Below are 20,836 nucleotides of genomic sequence, written 5' to 3'. Positions count from 1 at the left end.
AACGTACTCTTTTAAACGATGCAATACAATATTGCATCCAGTAGATAGTAGTTAAGCAAAATCCACAATAATCTCGAGTGTATTAGGCCTACTGAAACGTCCCGATACTATCTGTAAGCTTTTAGGACATAATGACAGATTTGATTCGAAATGAAATCAATATTATATCATTGTACAAATCAAATATGCAGAGTAGATGTTTTACATGTCTGACAGAGGCTGATGCAGGAGTAAATGGGTTAATGAGGGCTGTGAAAGTGACTGATTTCACTCTTGTGAACTCCATCTATATGAGCTTGCCTGAGTTTTCCACACGGGGGAGAAAAGATCCGCCTGTTTGGGCTTTAATTGTTTATTCTCACTACTTGTTTGATCGAAAATACAATTAATCAACAATATTATAAACATATTAAAGTAAAAACTGCTTTCTGTGCCAATGCTGATATAAATTACACCACCTCTTAGTGTCACTGATCCGTCAGATCTCATTCTATGATTTGATGATAAAAATATTATTATTGTAACAGTTGTCCAAATTAGGTTTACAATGCTTTGATTTAATAGAAATTTGTTATATTTGCATAAATAAATGTGTTAAAACTTTGATCAAATTGATGTGCGCTTGATAAAAGCAATTTTTCATTTAAAAGAAGCACTGAATATTAAGCTAAAGGTATATTGCACAAAATAGATCAAATTTGAGCAAATATTTATTTTACTTATGCATTTGGTCATTTAAAATCACATACACATTTACAAACATACTGTACTTAAAAATAATCTGTTAGACTATACTATACATACTATATTTACTATAACACAATAACTATAGCATGCATCCTAATGGGTAACTCAAGGTCATAAATCTTCATAACAACACTCTAAAAATGCTAGGTTATTTAAACCCAAACTGGGTAAAATATGGACAAACCCAAACATTGGGTCAAATTTGGCCCTATTTATTTAATAAAAAAATAACGAAGCAGTCCGTATTACACTCAGAATTGGGCTGAAATAACCCAGGATTTTTAGGAATGAATGCCATTCTTTTAATGACTAGCGCTTACCTGTTAAGATGATGTTATTAGTGGGTTCCATGGGGTTGCTGTTGCACTCTGTGGTTGCTAACCAGTTTAAAAAGAATAGTTTCTACAATATTCTGATATATAAATCTGACTCACAATCCTCATTCAATGCCAATTTTCTTAAATTGTATAGCTTATGGTGAAAATCCATCAGCTTGCTTTGAAAAGTGACAGCGTTTAAGTCAAAAACCACATGCAGCATTCTTCACAGCTATTAATTGTGAAGACGGTGTGGCCAGATTTCACAAACCTCTCCACAATCAGTTAACAGTTTTAGACGAAACGTGCATGATAAAAACAATCATGCTGGATTTACTCCAAATGTGTATGCATTGCGTCATGCATTACGTCACTTGCTTTAGATTACTCGCGGGATGTTTTTCACCTCACAACCTTTTTTTAATGCAAATTTAAATGTGTTGCGATTGAAAATGCGTCAAGCATTCTGCATCACTTGCACCAAAATTGCTTTTATTTTTTGTATTTGCATTGACTGCATGATTGTATGTAACAAACATATGCAAATACTTTCATTAGCATTTAGTAATAAAATAAGAGAGCATGCAAATCACGTCACTTGATCTAGATTACCCGTTGGATGTTTTTCATTTCATGCTAATTTTCTGCAGAGTTGATTTTTCTAACAATATTTGGAAGACAGGATTGAGCGTATTGAAATGTGTTGCGATTAAAAACACATCACACACTCTGCATTACTTGTGCCGAAATTAGCTTCTATTCTTGTATTTACACTTACTTTTCTGACTCTGAATATAATATGCTCATGCGAATACTTTAGTATTTACTTTATGATTTGGTAATTAAAAAAGCACATGCAAATCACATCACTTGCTCTCGATTACTCGCGGGATGTTTTTTGCCTCGTGCTAATTTTGAGGTTTTTTTTTTACACATTTTAAATGAAAATTAAAATGTGTTGCAATTGAAAATGTGTCAGACATTCTGCATCACTTACGTCAAAATTTGCCTCTATTCTCATATTTGCATTGAATTTGTATGTAACAAACTTATGCAAATACTTTCATTAGCATTTAGTAATAAAAAAAAACATGCAAATCACATCACTTGATCTAGATTACCCGTTGAATGTTTTTCATATCATGCCAATTTTCAGCAGAGTTGATTTTTTTTAACAATATGTGGAAGACAGGATTGAGGCAAATTTCAAGAGTTCCCACTTAGATATGCTTGGCATATAAAGCAGGTTTGGCATGCTGTCCCGGGAGAGAACCCTGAGCTCGGAGATATTTGAGCCCAGGGCTCCCGCCCGGTCGATAAGCATATCAGGAGATCCGAGATCAGGCAGGTCTCGAGAGCTCCCCCTTTAGAAAAGAGAGGAAAAGGAGGAGATGGGGTGGAAGGGGGGATTCTTCCAAACGAAGATAGAGCAGTAGGGAGAAAATTATCCATTTATAGTAAACTAGCATCACTCTGATTGGATTATTACTGATTACAGATGAGTGGCCAGCCTTGCTCAATCATATCACATGCTCCTCTCGAAATGAGTTTATGAAACTTCAGTTAAATGTGTCGCGATTGAAAACGCTTCATGCAATCTGCATCACTTTGCCTCTATTCTCGTATTTGCATTGACTTTGTATATAACATACTCATGCAAATACTTTCATTTGCCTGTAGTAATAAAAAAAGAACATGCAAATCCCGTCACTTGCTCTAGATCACTCAAGAGATGTTTTTCACCTCATGCTAATTTTCTGCAGAGTTGATTTTTTAAACATATTTTAAATGAAAATCAAAATGTGTTGCAATTGAAAATGCGTCAGACATTCTGCATCACTTATGTCGAAATTCACCTCTATTCGCATATTTGCATTGACTTTGTATGTACAGTAGCAAACCCATGGAAATACTTTCACTAGCATCTGGTAATATATAAAAAAAAAAGAAAATCCAATGGCTCTAGATTACCCCTAGGATGTTTTTGGCCTCAAATTTTTTTCTGCGGAGTTGATTTCTTTAAACATATTTTATTTTTTATAATAATCTTTTCGGGGTTTTTACCTTTAATGAACTAGACAGGACAGTACTGACAGGAAAGTGTGGGGAGCCAACACAATCTCACGGCAGACTTTTTGATTTAGTGGCTAATTCGTACAATCTAATTCGTACAATTTAGTACGATTTGCTCATCCGCCAATGACGGTTGGGTTTAGGGGTGGGGTTAGGTGCCAGGCCTCCTTTTTAAAATCGTACAATTTCGTATGACTGAACTCGTACGAATTTGGATGAATTAGCCACTAAACTTACTTACGTTTTCTCGTGAGATCAGGCTGGGGGAGCAGAGAGAGGGGAAGGATCGGCATGGGACCTCGAGGCGGGAATCGAACTCGGGTCACCGTGAGCACCGGAGTGCATGTGTCAACACACCAACCAACTTTAAACATATTTTAAATGTACATTTAAATGTGTTGTGATTGAAAATGCATCAATGTATTTGCATTGACTTTGTATGTAACATACTCATTCGAATATTTAAAATTGCATGTGGTAAAAACAAAAGCACATGCAAATCACATCACTTGATCTAGATTACCCATGGGATGCTTTTCACCTTGTGCAAATTATAATTTTTTTTGAACATGCGCAGAAGATGCAATTGAGGTAAATTTAATTGTGTTGCGATTGAAAACACACTATGCATTCTGCATCACTTGCACTGAAATTTGCCTCTATTCTTGTATTTGCATCAACTTTGTATGTACAGTAAGATACTCATGCGAATACTTTAATTTGCATTTGGTAATAAACACAGGGCATGCAAATCGCATCACTTGCTCTAAATTACCCAGAGGATGTTTTTTACAATTTCTCTGCAGAGTAGAAGATGCAATAGAGGTCAATTTAAATGTGTTGTGATTGAAAACGCATCACGCGTTCTGCATCACTTGAGCCAAAATTAGAATTTGTATTGACATTGTAATAAACTTTTTGCATTGATTTTTGTAATAAAGAAGAGAAAATGCAAATCACATCACTTGCTCTAGATCAGTGGTTCTCAAACTTTTAAGCCAGCGACCCCCAATGTATGATCGTCAAGAACTTGCGACCCCCCCCCCCCCCCCACTACCAAAGCATATCCAAACAATAGAAATAACTTATTTTAAGTTTTATAAACAGATTTAATGCATTTGAAATCAACACTAATCAAAACTAACTAGCAAAAAAATATATATATGCATGCGTGAGGAAAATATGTCTCAATGAAATCCTGTTATCACAAGAAAACACATTTTTATAGCATAATTGAGTGACCAAAAGATACACAGACGGACCGCTCACCGGCCCTGCACACACTGCTTGGCATGAATTTATTAATGATTACGTTAACTGTACTGTGTTCTCACAGATGGTGTCTGATATTGCACAGATCCTTTTGACATATACCTTATTATTTGTATACATCATTTTAATAGCAATACCGCTCTTTTCATGAGCTGCAATATTAGTTTAATCTTGGTCAGTGCAAGCCCTTTTGCGATGGTGTACGTGGTGTTAAATTTTACATATAGCTGACAGCGTCTGGCCATTAAATAAAGGATTAAACAGAAACTCTCGTGCTTAAAATGTGTAGATGTGGCAAACAGTTACCTGAAAATTCCGTCCACAGACTTTACAGTTAACGCTTTAGTTATTTTCATAGCGGACTTGAAGCCAATTGAAGTCTTTTATCCACTCTTGGAAAAGTGTAGATGGTAGATTAACATTCACCACATGATCACTAATCAGATGTGCCATTATTTGTAGCTTTAGGTGGTTTCTAAAACTAAATCTGTCAGTGTTGTTTTCATTCTCGCATCTTCAGCGCGTTACATTTTCGCGGTTGTATCTCCTGTCATCTGAAGGAAGAAGGCGTTGACTAAATGATTCAGTCTAGCGCAGTGGGCCAATAAGAAGAGCGCGAAGGCGGGACAAGCGTTGCCGGCTTTGTTTACTGCAGCAAGTTGACATGACAACAGTTTTAAACTGTTCCTGAGCGTTGCGTTTTAAGTGCAAAGATGCATTCTGCCTGAATGTGTCCTAAATACTTTATGAATTCATCAGTGATATTTAAAAAAAATCTGAAAATATTAGCTTTCACTTGTAATACTGAAAAATATTTATTATAATCTCTGAAAATTACAAAATTTTTAAAATCACTCTCGCGACCCCTTGAAATTATTCTGCGACCCCTAGTTTGAAAACCACTGCTCTAGATTACCCGCAGGATGTTTTTCACCTCACGTGATTTTTTTGCTCGAGTTGAATTTTCGATCATGAATTTACATTTGCATTTGGTGTTAGAAATCTTCCACTGGTGTTTTTGTGGGTTGATGTGACTGAGGCAAATTTCACACATTAACAGCATGCATTCCGCATCATTTGCTGCTTCCTATAGAAATTCACCTCTATTCTCGCATGTGCACTGACCTTTAACAGTAAGTAACAAACATGCATAATAAGTGAATTGGCAATTGAGGTGAAACCAGCAAGAGTAAATCAAAAGTAATAAAGCATGCAGGTTGTAAACCTAGCTGTTGGGATTTAAATGCATTTTAAATCAAATTAAGATCACTAGCAAATGAGAGAGTTCATCCACATTTATTATTTTTATCGACACCTTACACCATTATACATTGTACTGTTGCTACAAAAATAGTGTTTTTTCTTTAAACTTAATAACGTAGCGTGATTTGACTGTAAAATACTTTTAAAATGACAATTTTATTCCTCCTCTAGTTTAAAAACAGTAGTCATGCTCATCATTAGACCTCAAAGAGGGTCATATATCATCAAACAGCTCATCTGGATCAAGGTTTGCAGCAGTGTTTGCAGGCTTCACCGGGACACTTGACGTTCTGCTGGTCGCAGCTTTGGTTTCTTCCACTGGCTTCTCTCTAAAATTACAAAGTGAAGGGAACACGAGTGAACAAAAGGTGAAGGTTAAATACATAGCAGGAGCCAGTATAAGTCATGACACTGGAGGAAAGTCCTGATTACAGTCAAACATGATCCGCCACAGGCTCCTTACAGCGGGGTCAAGTCTAAACGCAGTACAGTTCAGCCTGCTTCTGTCAGGACTGCGCTGTAAAACTGCTCCTTTATAATCAGCCGCATGCCATGTGTTTTCAGCTGCACACTTTTACTGGATGCTAGTAAGAGTTTGAAGGTCACAGATGTACAGGTTGTCCACGGTGGATCCCATGTGCATGCTGACAGAAATGTAGAGGTGGCTATGCAAGCAAGTCTGAAAATAAACCCAAAATGCCCTGTAATTTCAAGACAAACTGGGAAAAATGCACCAATAATACAATCAAATATACACCAATTCAATTGATTTCTATTCATTACCACTGAAAACAAGCCAATCGGGGTGGTCATAGCTAAAAGTAATCTACTCAGAGTTGTTCAGAGTTGTCGTTGCTGAAAATGAGCCAATCAGAAGTATTTGTAACCACCATCATTGAAAATGGAGCAATCAGAAGCAATTGGAAGAGTCATTGCTGAAAATGCACCAATCAGAAGCATTTAGATTCATGAACATACAACAATTCGAATTACTTCTATTCGTTACTATTGTAAACAAGCCAATTGGAGGTGTTTAAATCAGTCATAGCTAAAAATAAGCCAATCAGAGGTGTTCAGTTGCTAAAAAGAGCCAATCAGAAGTATTTCTAACCACCGTCATTGAAAATGGGCCAATCAGAAACAATAAGACGAGTCATTTCTAAAAATGCACCAATCAGAAGCATTTAGATTCATAAACATACAACAATTCGAAGGATTTATATTTGTTACCACTGAAAACAAGCCAATTGGGGAGTTAAAATCGGTCATAGCGAAAAACAATCCAATCAGAGGTGTTCAATTGCTGAAAATGAGCCAATCAGAAGTATTTGTAACCACCATCATTAAAAATGGGCCAATCAGAAGCATTTAGATGAGTCATTCCTGAAAATGCACCAATCAGAAGCATTTAGATTCATAAACATAAATCCTTCAAATTGTTTAATATTTGTTACCACTAAAAACAAGCCAATCGGCGAGTTAAAATCGGTCATAGTGAAAAACAATCCAATCAGAGGTGTTCAGAGTTGTCGTTGTTGAAAATGAGTGAATCAGGGGTATTTGTAACCACCATCATTAAAAATGAGCCAATCAGAAGCCTATGGATAAGTCATTCCTGAAAATTCACCAATAAGAAGTATTTAAATTCATAAACCTACAATAATTTGAATGATTTACCATTAAAAAACAAGCCAATCGGGGGTGTTCAGAGTTGTCAATGCAAAATATGAGCCAATCAGAAGTATTTGTAACCACCATCATTGAAAAAGGGCCAATCATAAGCATTTAAATGAGTCATTCCTGAAAATGCACCAGTCAGAAGCATTTATATTCATAAACATACAACAATTCAAAGGATTCCTATTCGTTACTACTGAAAACCATCTAATAGGGGGTGTTTACATCGGTCAGAGCAAAAAATAAGCAAATCAGAGGTGTTCAGAGTTGTCATTGCTGACATCATCATGTAACCATCATCACTGAAAATGGGCCAATCAGAAGAAGTAAGACGAATCATTGCAAAACAATTTATTAATCAGATGCATATCACTTTGATCATCACTAAAGACTATCCGATTAGAGGCATTTTGCTTAATCATCACTTAAGATGAACCAATCAGAGGCATTTAAATTTGTTGTTGCTGAAATTGAGCCAATAAGAAGCATTTATAACTACCATCATTAAAAATGCACCAATTAGAAACATTTAGATGAGCCATTGTTAAAAAAATATTTGCCAATCAGAAGCACTGTTAACCATCATCAGTGAAAATGGGCCAATAAGAAGCATTTATTATTGCATTAGAAGAGCTATTGTTTAAAAAAAAAAAAAGAGCCAATCAGAGGTGTTTAGCTTCATCACTAAAGATGAGCCAATCAGATGAGACCAGATTTTTTATTGCTAAAAAACAGGCAATCAGAAGTATTTGTATTTACCATCGCTAAAAATGCACCAATCAGAGGCACATTGATGAGTCATTGCTAAAAACGAGCGAATCAGAAGCATCAAGTCTCACCATCACTGAACATGAGCCAATCAGAAGCACATGGATGAGTCATTAATAAAATCCAACCAATCAGTGACTTTTAGTTACATTATTACTGAAGGCATGCCAATCAGTGTTCAGATGTCTTTGCTAAGAATGAGCCAATCAGAAGCATTTATTTCATTCATTACTGAAAATGACCTAATCAGAGGCATTTAGCTTCATCATCACTGACAATTAGCCAATAAGAAGCATTTGTAACCACCATCATTGAAAATGCACCATTTAGCAGCATCTTGATGAGTCATTGGAAAAAATGAGCCAATCAATTGCATTTATTTGATCATCACTGAAGATGAGCCAATCAGAAGAGGTCAGATTAGTCATTGCTAAACATGAGCCAATCAGATGCATTTAAGTCATTCGAGAAGATGAACAAATCAGAAGAGTCGAGATGAGTCATTGCTAAAAACGGGCCAATCAGATGCATTTATTTTGATCATCACTGAAGTTGAGATAATCAGAGGTAACTGCTAAAAAATGAGCCAATCAGATGCATTTATTTTGATCATCGCTGAAGACGAGCCAATCAAAAGAGCTCAGATTTGTCACTGCTAAAAAAATGAGCCAATCAGATGCATTTATTTTGACCATCAATGAAGACGAGCCAATCAGAAGAGCTCAGATTATGTCATTGCTAAAAATTTGCCAATCAGATCTATTTATTATGATCATCACTGAAGACGAGCCAATCACAGTAGTTCAGATTTGTCATTGCTAAAAATTAGCCAATCAGATCTATTTATTATGATCACCACTGAAGACGAGCCAATCAGTGGAGTTCAGATTTGTCATTGCTAAAAATGAGCCAATCAGATGCATTTGTTTTAATAATTACTGAAGACAAGCCAATCAGAAAAGTTCAAAATTGTCATTGATAAAAATGAGCCAATCATTTGCATTTATTTTGATCATCAATGAAGACAAGCCAATCAAAAGCGTTTAGATTAGTCATTGCTAAACATGAGCCAACTAGATGCGTTTTTTTGAAGTCATTCCAGAAGATGAACAAATCAGAAGAGTTCAGATTTGTCATTGCTAAAAATGAGCCAATCAGATGCATTTATTTTGATCAACACTGACGACGAGCCAATCAGAGATGTTCAGATTTTCATTACTAAAAATGAGCTAATCATATGCATTTATTTTGATCATCAATGAAGACGAGCCAATCAGAGGAGTTCAGATTTGTCGTTGCTAACAATGAGCCAATCAGATGCATTTATTTTGACAATATTTAAGTTGACCCAATCAGAGGTAACTGCTAAACAATTTGCCAATCAAATGCATTTATTTTAATCATCACTAAAGATAAGCCAATCAGAAGCGTTCAGATTAGTCATTGCTAAAAATCAGCCAATCGAATGCATTTAGCTTGGTCGACACTGAAGATGAACCAATCAGAGGTAACTGCTAGAAATGAGCCAATCAGATGCATTTATTTTGATCATTACAGAAAACGAGCCAATTAGAGGTGTTCAGATTTGTCATTGCTAAAAATGAGCCAATCAGATCCATTTATTTTGATGATCACTGAAGACGAGCCAATCAGAGGAATTCAATTCAGATTATTCTAATAAAAGACAACACTGATGCAATTCATAGGGTTTTTAGTATCTGAAAAATCTGTTCAGCCTTAATGGAGAAGTCATTTCCTGCTTGTGCTTCAATTGAGGATATGAAGACAAAATCTGTCAACGCTTCACGGTGACAAAAATGAGCTCGTCAAAACTGCTTGGTCAGCACTGAAGTAAAAGTAGAGGAGGTAAAGCTGCAGTAATTCCCACAGGATGCACCGCTGTATATGATCCACGAAAAGCTGTTCAAAGCGGAGGAGAATCAGGTCACAGAGAAAATAAAGGAGATTTATGGCCCTGTAAGGCTGTTAATTTCAGGATGTGCCCAGATCATGTTGCCTGTTAAGCTCAGCCCGTCCCAAAACACATGGACAACACACACACACACATGCACATGCACACACACACATATACATATATATATATATATATATATATATATATATATATATATATCTATATATATATATATTAGGGGTGTAACGGTTCACAAAAATCACGGTTCGGTTCGATACGACACAGTGGTGTCACAGTGGTGTTAATACATAATTTTTTTATGTTTTAAAACGGACATCATAAAATTATGATGTTGTTTTCTTTTTCTTTAAACAGTGATAGAGCTATACTACCGGGGTTTCTCTGCTTAGCAGCAAATAAAACAAATCCTTATTTATACTCAAAACCAAAAAGCTTCCAATAAAAATAATTGTAGTAGTTAAACAAATAAAAAGAAAAGAATAATTTAATGTTTATATGGAACTCAGTTTTAATCTATTTTTAAGTATTTTTTTTTTTTCAGAAAGATGAGTGTCCACCTTTTCTTCAGACAGCACAGATCTGCTTGATTTGACTGTCACCTGCCATTTTAGTGGCTCTGAAAGCAGGAATTATCTGACTGAAATGGGCTCATGAAGGAATAATGTAACAGGGCTCTATTACATTTAACATTTTCTTAAAACCCAAAATTTCCACTACCAATTAAGATCTCTCATATGCACAGCTATAAATGTTTGAGTAAATGAACTATGTCCATAATTATGAAAATCAAGCTGAATCAACTTAACAGTTGCAATTTACAATGGGTTTATTCACTTTTTTAGAGTGTAACAACACATGCTTTTCTCCATCTAAACGTAAAGACATGGATACAATAAAACAATGACTATATTCATTACTTATATTACTAATCATGAATGCATTTGAATGCATCTAAGCCAAGCATGTCCAAGCTCGGTCCTGGAGGGCCGGTGTCCTGCAAAGTTTAGTTCCAACCCCAATCAGACACACCTGGGCTAGCTAATCAAGCTCTTACTAGGCTTTCTAGAAACATCCGTGCAGGTGTGTTGAGGCAAGTTGGAGCTAAAATCTGCAGGACACCGGCCCTCCAGGACCGAGTTTGGACACCCCTGATCTAAGCCAATCAGACTGTTGGACCAATCAGGGCTTTATATTGTGAAGATTCCTGCAGATCCTGCATTTGAAGAGTCATTCTGGCATAAATGAAGCCTCAAATACCTGACGTCCAATTAAAGAGCAAAACGAAGCAAGAGTCTAGTGAAGCTCACAGAGGGGAACTCTCTTTTAGAAACAGATGCCACATTCTGCTGCTGCTAATAAATATGTTTATTAGCATAACTGTCAGTTTCTGTGGCGCAGTTCACACCTGGTATTAAGATGTTTTCATCATTCTCATTTATAGAGGAAAATGCTCCTAATGTGTATGGGATAAAGTGCATCCAGGCTGTTGTTACAGCAGAATAAAGCCAGTCAAGTTTATCAGCAGAACGATGCAAAGCGGAGCACAGTTGTATAAGACTGAAGGGTTTATTATTCTGCAATGACATCCATCCAGAATATACTTTATCCTGCTTGTTACACAGCTACTTGCTTCAGAATGTACAAATTAGACACAAAACATTGTTCTGAGCTGAAATAGTTTATTAATTCTTTAATTACACACAAAGCTGAAGGAAACAAAAACAGCTGATGGAGTATACACTAACCTGCACATTATTTAGACACAAGATGGCGGTAAACAGTCAAAAACACAAAGCTGACAGAAACTAAAACAGCTGATGGAGTATACACTAACCTGTGCATTATTCAAACACAAGATGGCGCCAAACAGTCAAAAACACAAAGCTGACAGAAACGAAAAAAGCAGATGGAGTATACACTAACCTGCACATTATTCAGACACAAGATGGCGCCAAACAGTCAAAAGCACAACGCTGACAGACACTAAAACAGCTGATGGAGTATACACTAACCTGCGCATTATTCAAACACAAGATGGCGCCAAACAGTCAAAAACACAAAGCTGACAGAAACTAAAACAGCTGATGGAGTATACACTAACCTGCGCATCATTCAGACACAAGATGGCGCCAAACAGCCAAAAACACAAAGCTGACAGAAACAAAAACCGTTGATGGAGTATACACTAACCTGTGCATTATTCAGACACAAGATGGCGGCAAACAGTCAAAAACACAAAGCTGACAGAAACTAAAACAGCTGATGGAGTATACACTAACCTGTGCATTATTCAGACACAAGATGGCGGCAAACAGTCAAAAACACAAAGCTGACAGAAACTAAAACAGCTGATGGAGTATACACTAACCTGCGCATTATTCAGACACAAGATGGCGCCAAACAGTCAAAAACACAAAGCTGACAGAAACGGATGTGTGAGTTCTTTACAGACTTCAACAGTGTCCAAATCTTGAATCTTCTGTGGGTTTCATCTATCAAATCTAAGCTTTATTTTGTATTTTCTATTGGATTCAAGTCAGGTGATTGGCTGGGCCATTCTACAGCTTGATTTTCTTTCTCAAAGCATCTGAGCGTCTCCTTGGCTGTGTTTTGGATCATTGTCTTGCTGAAATGTCCATCCTAGTTTCATCTTCATCCTCCTGCTAATGTAGATGTTGGACTGAAGCAGCTGATATTCATTTACACTGAGGAAGGGCAGAGGGTTGCTGAAGAACTACCGAGAGATTTCAGCTGCTGTCTGGGCTTTCACTGCCGAACTACACCTTCCTTTCTTCATGTGTTCAACACTTTTTCCCTGCATCATTTTATTTTATTACACAAAACTTCATTTGTAAACTAATTAGATTAGCTTTCTTTGCATATATGGATTTCTTCGGTGGTTAACAACATCCGGGGAAAATTTCAAGTCAGCGGCACCTTTAGAAATATGTTTTCTAAGAAAAATGGTGACATGTTCAATACTTATTTCCCTCACTGCAGAGTCATACAAAGAGTCACTGTCGGGTCTGAAAATGCGTTTTAATCAAGTATCTTGTAAACGTTTGCTGGTTCAATCCACAAAACTGTTTCAGGCACCCACAGAGACACAACAGCTTCTCTATGGTGTGCTGGTACCAAACAAACACAACGATTTTGATCTTCTCTACTGTTTAAACACTACAATGGAATCAAATCATTCATCAGACTCTCCCAAACCACATTTTATTGAACTGAGTAACTCAAGCGTCTTTTAAAACAGCAAACCCCAAATGCTGATCTATGAAACAATGCTTAGTCAGCGTGGTCTGAGTGTAAACAGTGCATCTACGTTTCTGCACACGTAAATATCGGCCTGATCAAGGGGTTTCCCTATGCGGCCGGCATCTGGAAGTCATTGGGACTCATCTACGCTCTCCTGTGAGAACCGGTTTGACGACCAACAGAAAGAGTTTCTTTCCTGCTGCCCTTCTGGGAGGAAATCCACAGGTATGGCCATGATGACTTGATGGCTGCCATTGAGTACGTTTACATGTACACCAATAATCTGATTTTAATACAATTAAGACAATACTCTGATTAAGAGTCGACCATGTAAACAGAGATTTTTGATTACCTTAATCTGATTAAAGTTATAATCAAACTAAACAGAAATGGAATTAGACTTTAGTCGCATTATTGAAGTTCAGTACAGACATGTAAACACCGCAATCAAACTATTACTGTTGTGTAGAATTTTCGCTGCATTTTGCGACAGGATAGTCTATACACACACGGCTATTTGACACTATTCTCTGCACCTATCGAACTAGTGAAGGACCACAGACACCTGCATAGCGAAATAAAATTTTCTTTCCATACGGCGTGCGGTATCAAACTCCATTAAAACAACACTCTTCCAAGCGGCAACCTCCCGCTCTCCTTCGGGAAGCCAATACGGAAGTAACTGAAACTGCAATTCATCAAAATTCCGCTAGTCCTGGCTCCATAATAGAGCAAATTTCAATTGAGCCCACTGTTAGAATGGCCAACTTTACAGCAGAAAAAAAGGTGTTTACAGCCTGGTACAAAGAACGATTTTGGTTCATATAGCTATTATTACCCTCCATGACAACTGTGAGGGGGTGAATTTTTTTATAACTCATCCATTTCCTTTATATTAGGTTATATTAAGTTTGCATAATTAGGGGCGTGGCCACTTGAGTGACAGCTAGGTCTCGCTGGTCGCCGTCACTTCACCTCATCTAAATCCAGCAGATTAGCCACTGATCTCGGCATATTCATCGTGTTTTTGTGTTGTTTTATGTGGCTTTACACAGTCAGCTGCCTTTTGGACTTATTTCTTACAATTATCAGATGATATGGGATGCTGTGTGCACTTAATTGTGCTCACAAACCATTCATGTGGCCTTGTTTCCCATGTGAGTAAAGTTATATACTTGTATACCATCTCTATAAATGTATTTGTTTAATTTAAGATCATTTATCGTTAATATTTTTCTTTAGACCCGTAAAGCACTCCAGAATGTGACAGATTGATTAGCTGTAGGCTCTAGAACAGTCATCTGAAGCGTTGTCATACAGTGTTATGCTGGAGTTCATCAATAGTCTTGCATTTACTAACACACACTATATCTGAAGTGTTTGGACGTAATTCACGTTTTCCTCCTGTAGAAAAATGTCATAAGAACAATGTTTAGTGGCTCAATGTGTTACTACAGTGTTTTGAAAAGTCTAAACACTTTATTGATGTAGTGTACAGCCAAGCACATGTGGTCAGAACACAAACGAGTCGCAGGTAATAGAGTATCAAGCGTTTCTCCCAAAGTAAAGTCTGTCTGCCAGGTCTAAGCAAAGTGCCAGCAGGTGTCTGTAGCTCCACTCACTCTCCGCCTCTTTGCCCTTGTTTGGTATCCCGCTGTGGGTGCGATGACCCGTGAACAAAATGGCGACGGTTGGCCGCGCCTACTTGTAGCTTCTTTTGCGCTCTTCAGAAACCTATGGGTGAAGTCACGGATGCTACGTACTCATATTTTACAGTCTATGCACTCTTCCAGCACTTCATACTCGCATCCAATCTCTCATTTGTCATGGAGGCATGCATGAAATGTTCCTGAAAGAAAGTGAAAGTGCCAAACTGCAGTTAAAGTTGACAAATTGAAAGTGAACAGCTGAAATTACAAGAAACTCCAAAGAAAATGTGAATATCATAGGGACACGATGATGTTAATCGATCTATGTGCTGTAACATGTAAAACAGGAACATTCAAAAAGCAAGTCATGTAAACACTTTAATCATATTATTGTCTTATTCAGATTAAGGCTAATAATTCCATTACTGATGTCCGTTTAAACATGGCCACAGATACAGTTGACCTGGGGATTATCATGGAGCGATTGATTAATTGTTTAATTAATGGTCTGATTTTACATATTGGTTTAACTTCATTGTTTCACTTAGGTCAAGCTTATTTTTCATTTAAAGCATCAGTGCGCATCAGTGGAATTCGATATCACAATCTGTTAGAAAATTGCAGTTGCCTCAAAGCAAGAAGGTTGCTAGTTTGAGTCCCGACTGGGCTCCAGTTTACCCCACAGTCCATACACATGTGCTATAGATGAATTAAATGAACTAAAATAAGCCATAGTGTATGAGTGTGTGTCTGAATGAGAGTGTGTATGGGTGTTTCCCAGTACTGGGTTGCGGCTGGAAGGACATCCGCTGTGTAAAACATATGCTGGAATAGTTGGCGGTTCATTCCTCTGTGGCGACCCCTGACAAGTAAGGGACTAAGCCAAAGAAAAATGAACAAATGAAGTATAATTAAAAAAAAGGCCTTCTTAATAATCACCATTGTGAACATTAGGCTTTTTGATGTTGTTGTTGTTGTTTTTTGTCATTCAGTATTGTTTTTAGTTTGAATTTGTATTTTTATTGGTATGGTCTTCTGGCTAAGAGACCACCGATGAAAACTTTGGGCTCTTTGGGTACATTGGGGAAGGTTTAATTAATGTACACTGTCCCATGTTGGGCGACGCTGTGGCGCAGTAGATAGTGCTGTCACCTCACAGCAAGAAGGTCGCTGGTTCGAGCCACGGCTGTGTCAGATGGTGTTTCTATGTGGAGTTTGCATATTCTTCCTGCGTTCACGTGGGTTTCCTCCGGGTGTAAAGACATGCGGTACAGGTGAACTGGGAAGGCTAAATTGTCCGTAGTGTATGAGTGTGCGTGTGAGTGAGTGTATGGATGTTTTCCAGAGATGGGTTGCATCTGGAAGGGCATGCGCTGCGTAAAACTTGCTGGATAGGTTGGCGGTTCATTCCGCTGTGGCGACCCCGGATTAATAAAGGGACTAAGCCAAAAAGAAAATGAATGAATGAATGAATTAATGAATGAATGATGTCCAGTGTTGTGAAATAAATCAACTGAAATTTGTATTTTATTAGCCCTCCTGTTGACTAACTGGGCAAAAATTCTAAATGCACCATTTTAACAAAAGGAAAAAAAATCCATATATATTTTTTATCTAGATGTTTGATGACTATTGGTCTCCAAATGATCCCAATATTACAAAAAAATTGACTAATTTACTAAATGTTCTATTTTCATTTGGGCCACAGGTGTCAAGGTCAGTTCCTGGAGGGCCGCAGCTCTGCACAATTGAGTTCAAACCCTAATTCCTAAGTCCTTCAGACTTGTTTGAGGTAAGTGTGTTGAAGCAGGGCTGGAACTAAACTGTGCAGAGCTGCGGCCCTCCAGTATCTGAGTTTGACACCCCTGGACTAGGCTGTACAGACTTAGAGTACCTGTTCTTCAGGTAAATTTTGCCCCAACAGATAAAACTATTTTTATACCACAAAAACGACTGGCATACACATTCACAAGACAAGCGCCTAACACTAATATCTACTGTATAAGTCTAGATTAAAGACATTTTTTCTTTTTAATTTCTTTTTTCTTGCCATTATGAGGTGTGACTGTTTCTTAACTTGTATGTTGTTGTCTGTTTCCCTTTTGGTTTATTTGTTGGAAAGCACATCAGTCAACAAAATTTGGTAAAAATTGTGCTATATATATATATATATATAAATAAAAGCTGTCATCGTCATGATAACAGTTGAACGCAAGCTGCTGTAAGCTGTTATATTTGATGTCGTGATTCACTGGGACAGGGTGGGAACTGTCTGTGTTTCTTTTAAATCATCACAGACATGATGACACGCTCTGGATGTGGTTAGAGAGAGACAGTTCCTTGTAAACATGGGGAAAAAGTTACTTTTAAAAGTCTTGGGGAAAGACTTCAGGGGGAAAAGTTAGTTGCATTACAGTCTTGCATTACTTCTTTTACAAAGATAACTAAACGTGTTACTTTTTAAAGAGCCCCTATTAGGCATTATAAAAGGTCATATTTTGATTTTGGGGATCTCCAACAACAGACTGATATGCATGAAAGGTCAAAAAACACTTTCATCGTCTTATAATTTGCATTTATTTTTACCTAATTATCCCAATGACTCCCAAATGATTCGTTCAGCGATTCATTTGTTTTCAAACCCCTCCTTTGAGCAATGCTAATCCGTGGCCATCGCAACGACAAACGGTAGTGGATCGAGAGCTCACAAACGCATTTAAATCCATAAACAAAGCGACACGTGTCGCGTTTTCAGCGTGGCTTTAGATGCGGTATATGAATATAAAGTGTTAACCTGATACAGTACAAGCGGTCATTTGCAAGCTAGAGAAAACAAGGAGACAGCCATTTTAATCACACACTTATACTTGTGAAATGGAGGAAGAAACTGCTCCATGAACTGTGCACTGTTAAGTTCCTGTCAAGCTCTGACAAAGTCCCACACATCAATAGTCTTTTCTGATCCTTCCTTTAACAAGCGGCTGATGAATCCCCTGTTGTAAGTGTGTAGGTTCCAGAAGCACTCGTCAGAAAAATGACGAGAACACAGCACAAGGCTGGTCTATAATCCTGAGGTATTTTTGCAAAAATAAACCTCAACCACTGACTCTTCACAGCTTCATCTTAGGGTAGCGAAAATAACGCCAACTTTCCCCTCACACTTCGGAGCACAGCGTCTACGCGACATGATTAAACCGGGATCTGCTACAGTGTTCTTCTTCTTTCTACAGTGTTTGTGGACAGGGCTTTCCATTTTCCCAGGTTTGCACACGCTACAAATGGCCGGGGCTTGAGTTCCGTATCGACGTCACACCGGCACGGCTAAAGACTCGTAACAGCGGAGATTCATTGGAACCACTATGAGTCGACTCGACTAGATGAATCAATATTTTTAAACATGGCGCACTTTTATATTTAAGTCTTAGCTGGATATTTCACTTCACTTAGAGCTGTGTTACACACTACATGAAGATCATTTTCAAAAACCCTTAATAGGGGCTCTATAGGGAAGGTAATGCAGTGATATCTTTTCAGCTGAACAAGGCTTGCTTGTTTGTATGTTTGTATGTATAATTTGTATATCCAACTGAAGACAAAATATTTATTTCAGTGTGGCTGGAATAAAAAAATAATAATTTGTTAAGGTCTTAAGATTTTTTTTCACATTTGCTATAGAAAAATCCCTATTATCTTGTTTCAGTCCAATTTGGGGCAATAAAAAATTTAAACCAGGTACGTTAGATGCAGGATTCAAGATATGGGCAGAGAAGGGAATTAAAAAGATAGCAGACTTATATGTTAACAATATTCTAATGTCATTTGCGGAAATTGTTAGTAAATACAATATTCCTGCAAAACATTTCTTTCAGTATTTACAAATAAGAGATTTTATCCTCAAATCACAAAATAATTCTCTAGATATGCCATCATTGTCTATCTTGGAAAAAGTAATAATAAAAGACTGTTTTAGTGAAGGTTTAATTTCTGCATTATACAAGATGCTGGTGTCAGGATCAAAGGAATCTTCAAATTGTAAATTGGAAGCTTGGAGATTAGATCTTGAGGAGGATATTTCTACAGAGGACTGGATGAAGACATGCGAGGAAGCTCAATCACTAACAATGAACACTCGTCTGAAACTGTTACAATATAAATGGTTGATGAGGATTTATATAACTCCAGTTTTACTGCATAAATATAATGAAAATATTCCAGATACTTGCTTGAGATGCAGGGACCATAAAGGAACATTGTACCACTGTATATGGGAATGTAAAGGAATACAGAACTTTTGGAAAGGTGTGAAAGAAATTATAGAAAAGATTCTTGAGGTTAATATACCAATGTCTCCTTTAATTTTTTTATTTCATTTATATCCCAAGGAGATCAAGTTAAAAAAGACGGAGCATATATTTATGAATATATGTATTCTACAAGCGAAACGGCTTATTTCTTTAAATTGGAAAAGTATATGTGCACCAACTATAGGCTGTTGGCTGAAAGAGATGGTAACAAACATGACAATGGAAAAAATAACATATATGATAAGAAATAAATACATAATTTTTGATAGAGTTTGGGGACCTTTTACGCTGTTTTTAAAAGGTGGTGGATTTGGAAATGTTTTACTTGAAGATTAGTAACAGAGGTGATATTGTATCTTGATGTAAAATACTGAGAAGCCTTTTGTTTTGTTTGTTCATTTGTTTGTTTTTTGGTTTGTGTTGGATCTGACACATGGAAATGTGTATGTACATGCTAAAATATAATAAAAAAGGAATTGGGGAAAAAAAAAAAGAAAAATCCCTAGTTTCGAGCTGTTGAAAGTCATATATGTGTCCCATGCAGCTAAAAACACTATTAGGACACATATATTCAGGCAACAAGTGAAAATTGGTTGTTTTTGCGGTATTTCTAGCAAATTCGTTCTTCCGGTTTGAAACGAATTTTTGAAGCTGTTTCACGGCAATTAGATCCTTGCGTGTAATCCAGCGTGGAGAGTGGATGTCTGTACCGGCGAGTACATCGTGACGTCTCTGAGTGTGCAGCATTAATTCATGAGAAAGACTTGGTTCAAACCAATCAGCACGCTCTATTGTAAGTGAGGTGCAACTTTATTAATATGCATGATAGCTTCGAAGTTTCGAGTTTTACCTGTTACAGTGTTCAGACGGCAGAGAGACGCCACGTTGTGTTGCCAAAAGAAGTGGAAGAAGAAGAATTGTTTGGTGGCACTGGTCGTCAGTGTTGCGTTTATAAATGTTCTGCAACTAAGGCTTTGTTTTCATTTCCTGCTATGAGAGCGCAGCTGGAGTCATGTATGGACTACAGTGCAGAAATACAGAACTACATTTGTAAGGAACATTTTTCACCCGAGAGCTTTTCACATCTGGAAATGGTGAAATCTGGATTTGCCGCTCATCTCCTTTTAAAAAAGACATGGCTCCAGTTGGTGTTGATTGTCTGGTCTCTACAGATTTGGTAAGTGTGTGGGATCAGTGTCTTTGCTTATGTTTATTCAGAGGCAAAGTTAGTTCGTATGATCAGCAGTACTCTTTCAGTTTTTAAAGACAGACCTTAGTCAAAATGATTTAGTTACTCCGTTTACAGAATGTTAATATCACTACAATATTATAGACTGAAAGATCTGCTGTAAATGCTGCTCTCCGAGTGTTAACATGTAAACACCGCAATCAAACTATTACCGTTGTGTAGGATTTTTACCGCATTTTGTGACCGTATAGTCTATACACACACACACGCTACCTACCAAGTGCATCCAAGTTACTGAGAAAAGCTGCGTTTTTTTCTTCTCCCATTCATTGTGCGGTATCATTAAAACTACACTCTTCCAGCAGTTGCTCGCATCCAAT

At 37.2% G+C, this 20,836-nt stretch overlaps 1 protein-coding gene across 1 annotated transcript in view; it reads right to left on the bottom strand.

Moving 5' to 3' along the window:
* Positions 1 to 5,686: 5,686 nt before the first annotated feature.
* Positions 5,687 to 20,836, bottom strand: part of xrcc4 (X-ray repair complementing defective repair in Chinese hamster cells 4) — a 75,593-nt gene continuing 60,443 nt past the window's right edge. The window contains exon 8 of the mRNA XM_056467092.1: positions 5,687 to 6,001. Coding sequence (XP_056323067.1) covers positions 5,887 to 6,001 — 115 coding nt within the window. The 3' untranslated portion in view covers positions 5,687 to 5,886. The remainder of the gene's footprint in view (positions 6,002 to 20,836) is intronic.

The sequence above is a fragment of the Danio aesculapii genome, chromosome 10 (assembly GCF_903798145.1).
Source record: "Danio aesculapii chromosome 10, fDanAes4.1, whole genome shotgun sequence".
Classification (NCBI taxonomy): domain Eukaryota; kingdom Metazoa; phylum Chordata; class Actinopteri; order Cypriniformes; family Danionidae; genus Danio; species Danio aesculapii.
Note: the sequence above shows the minus strand (reverse complement) of the source record. Positions and strands in the feature narration are given on the sequence as shown.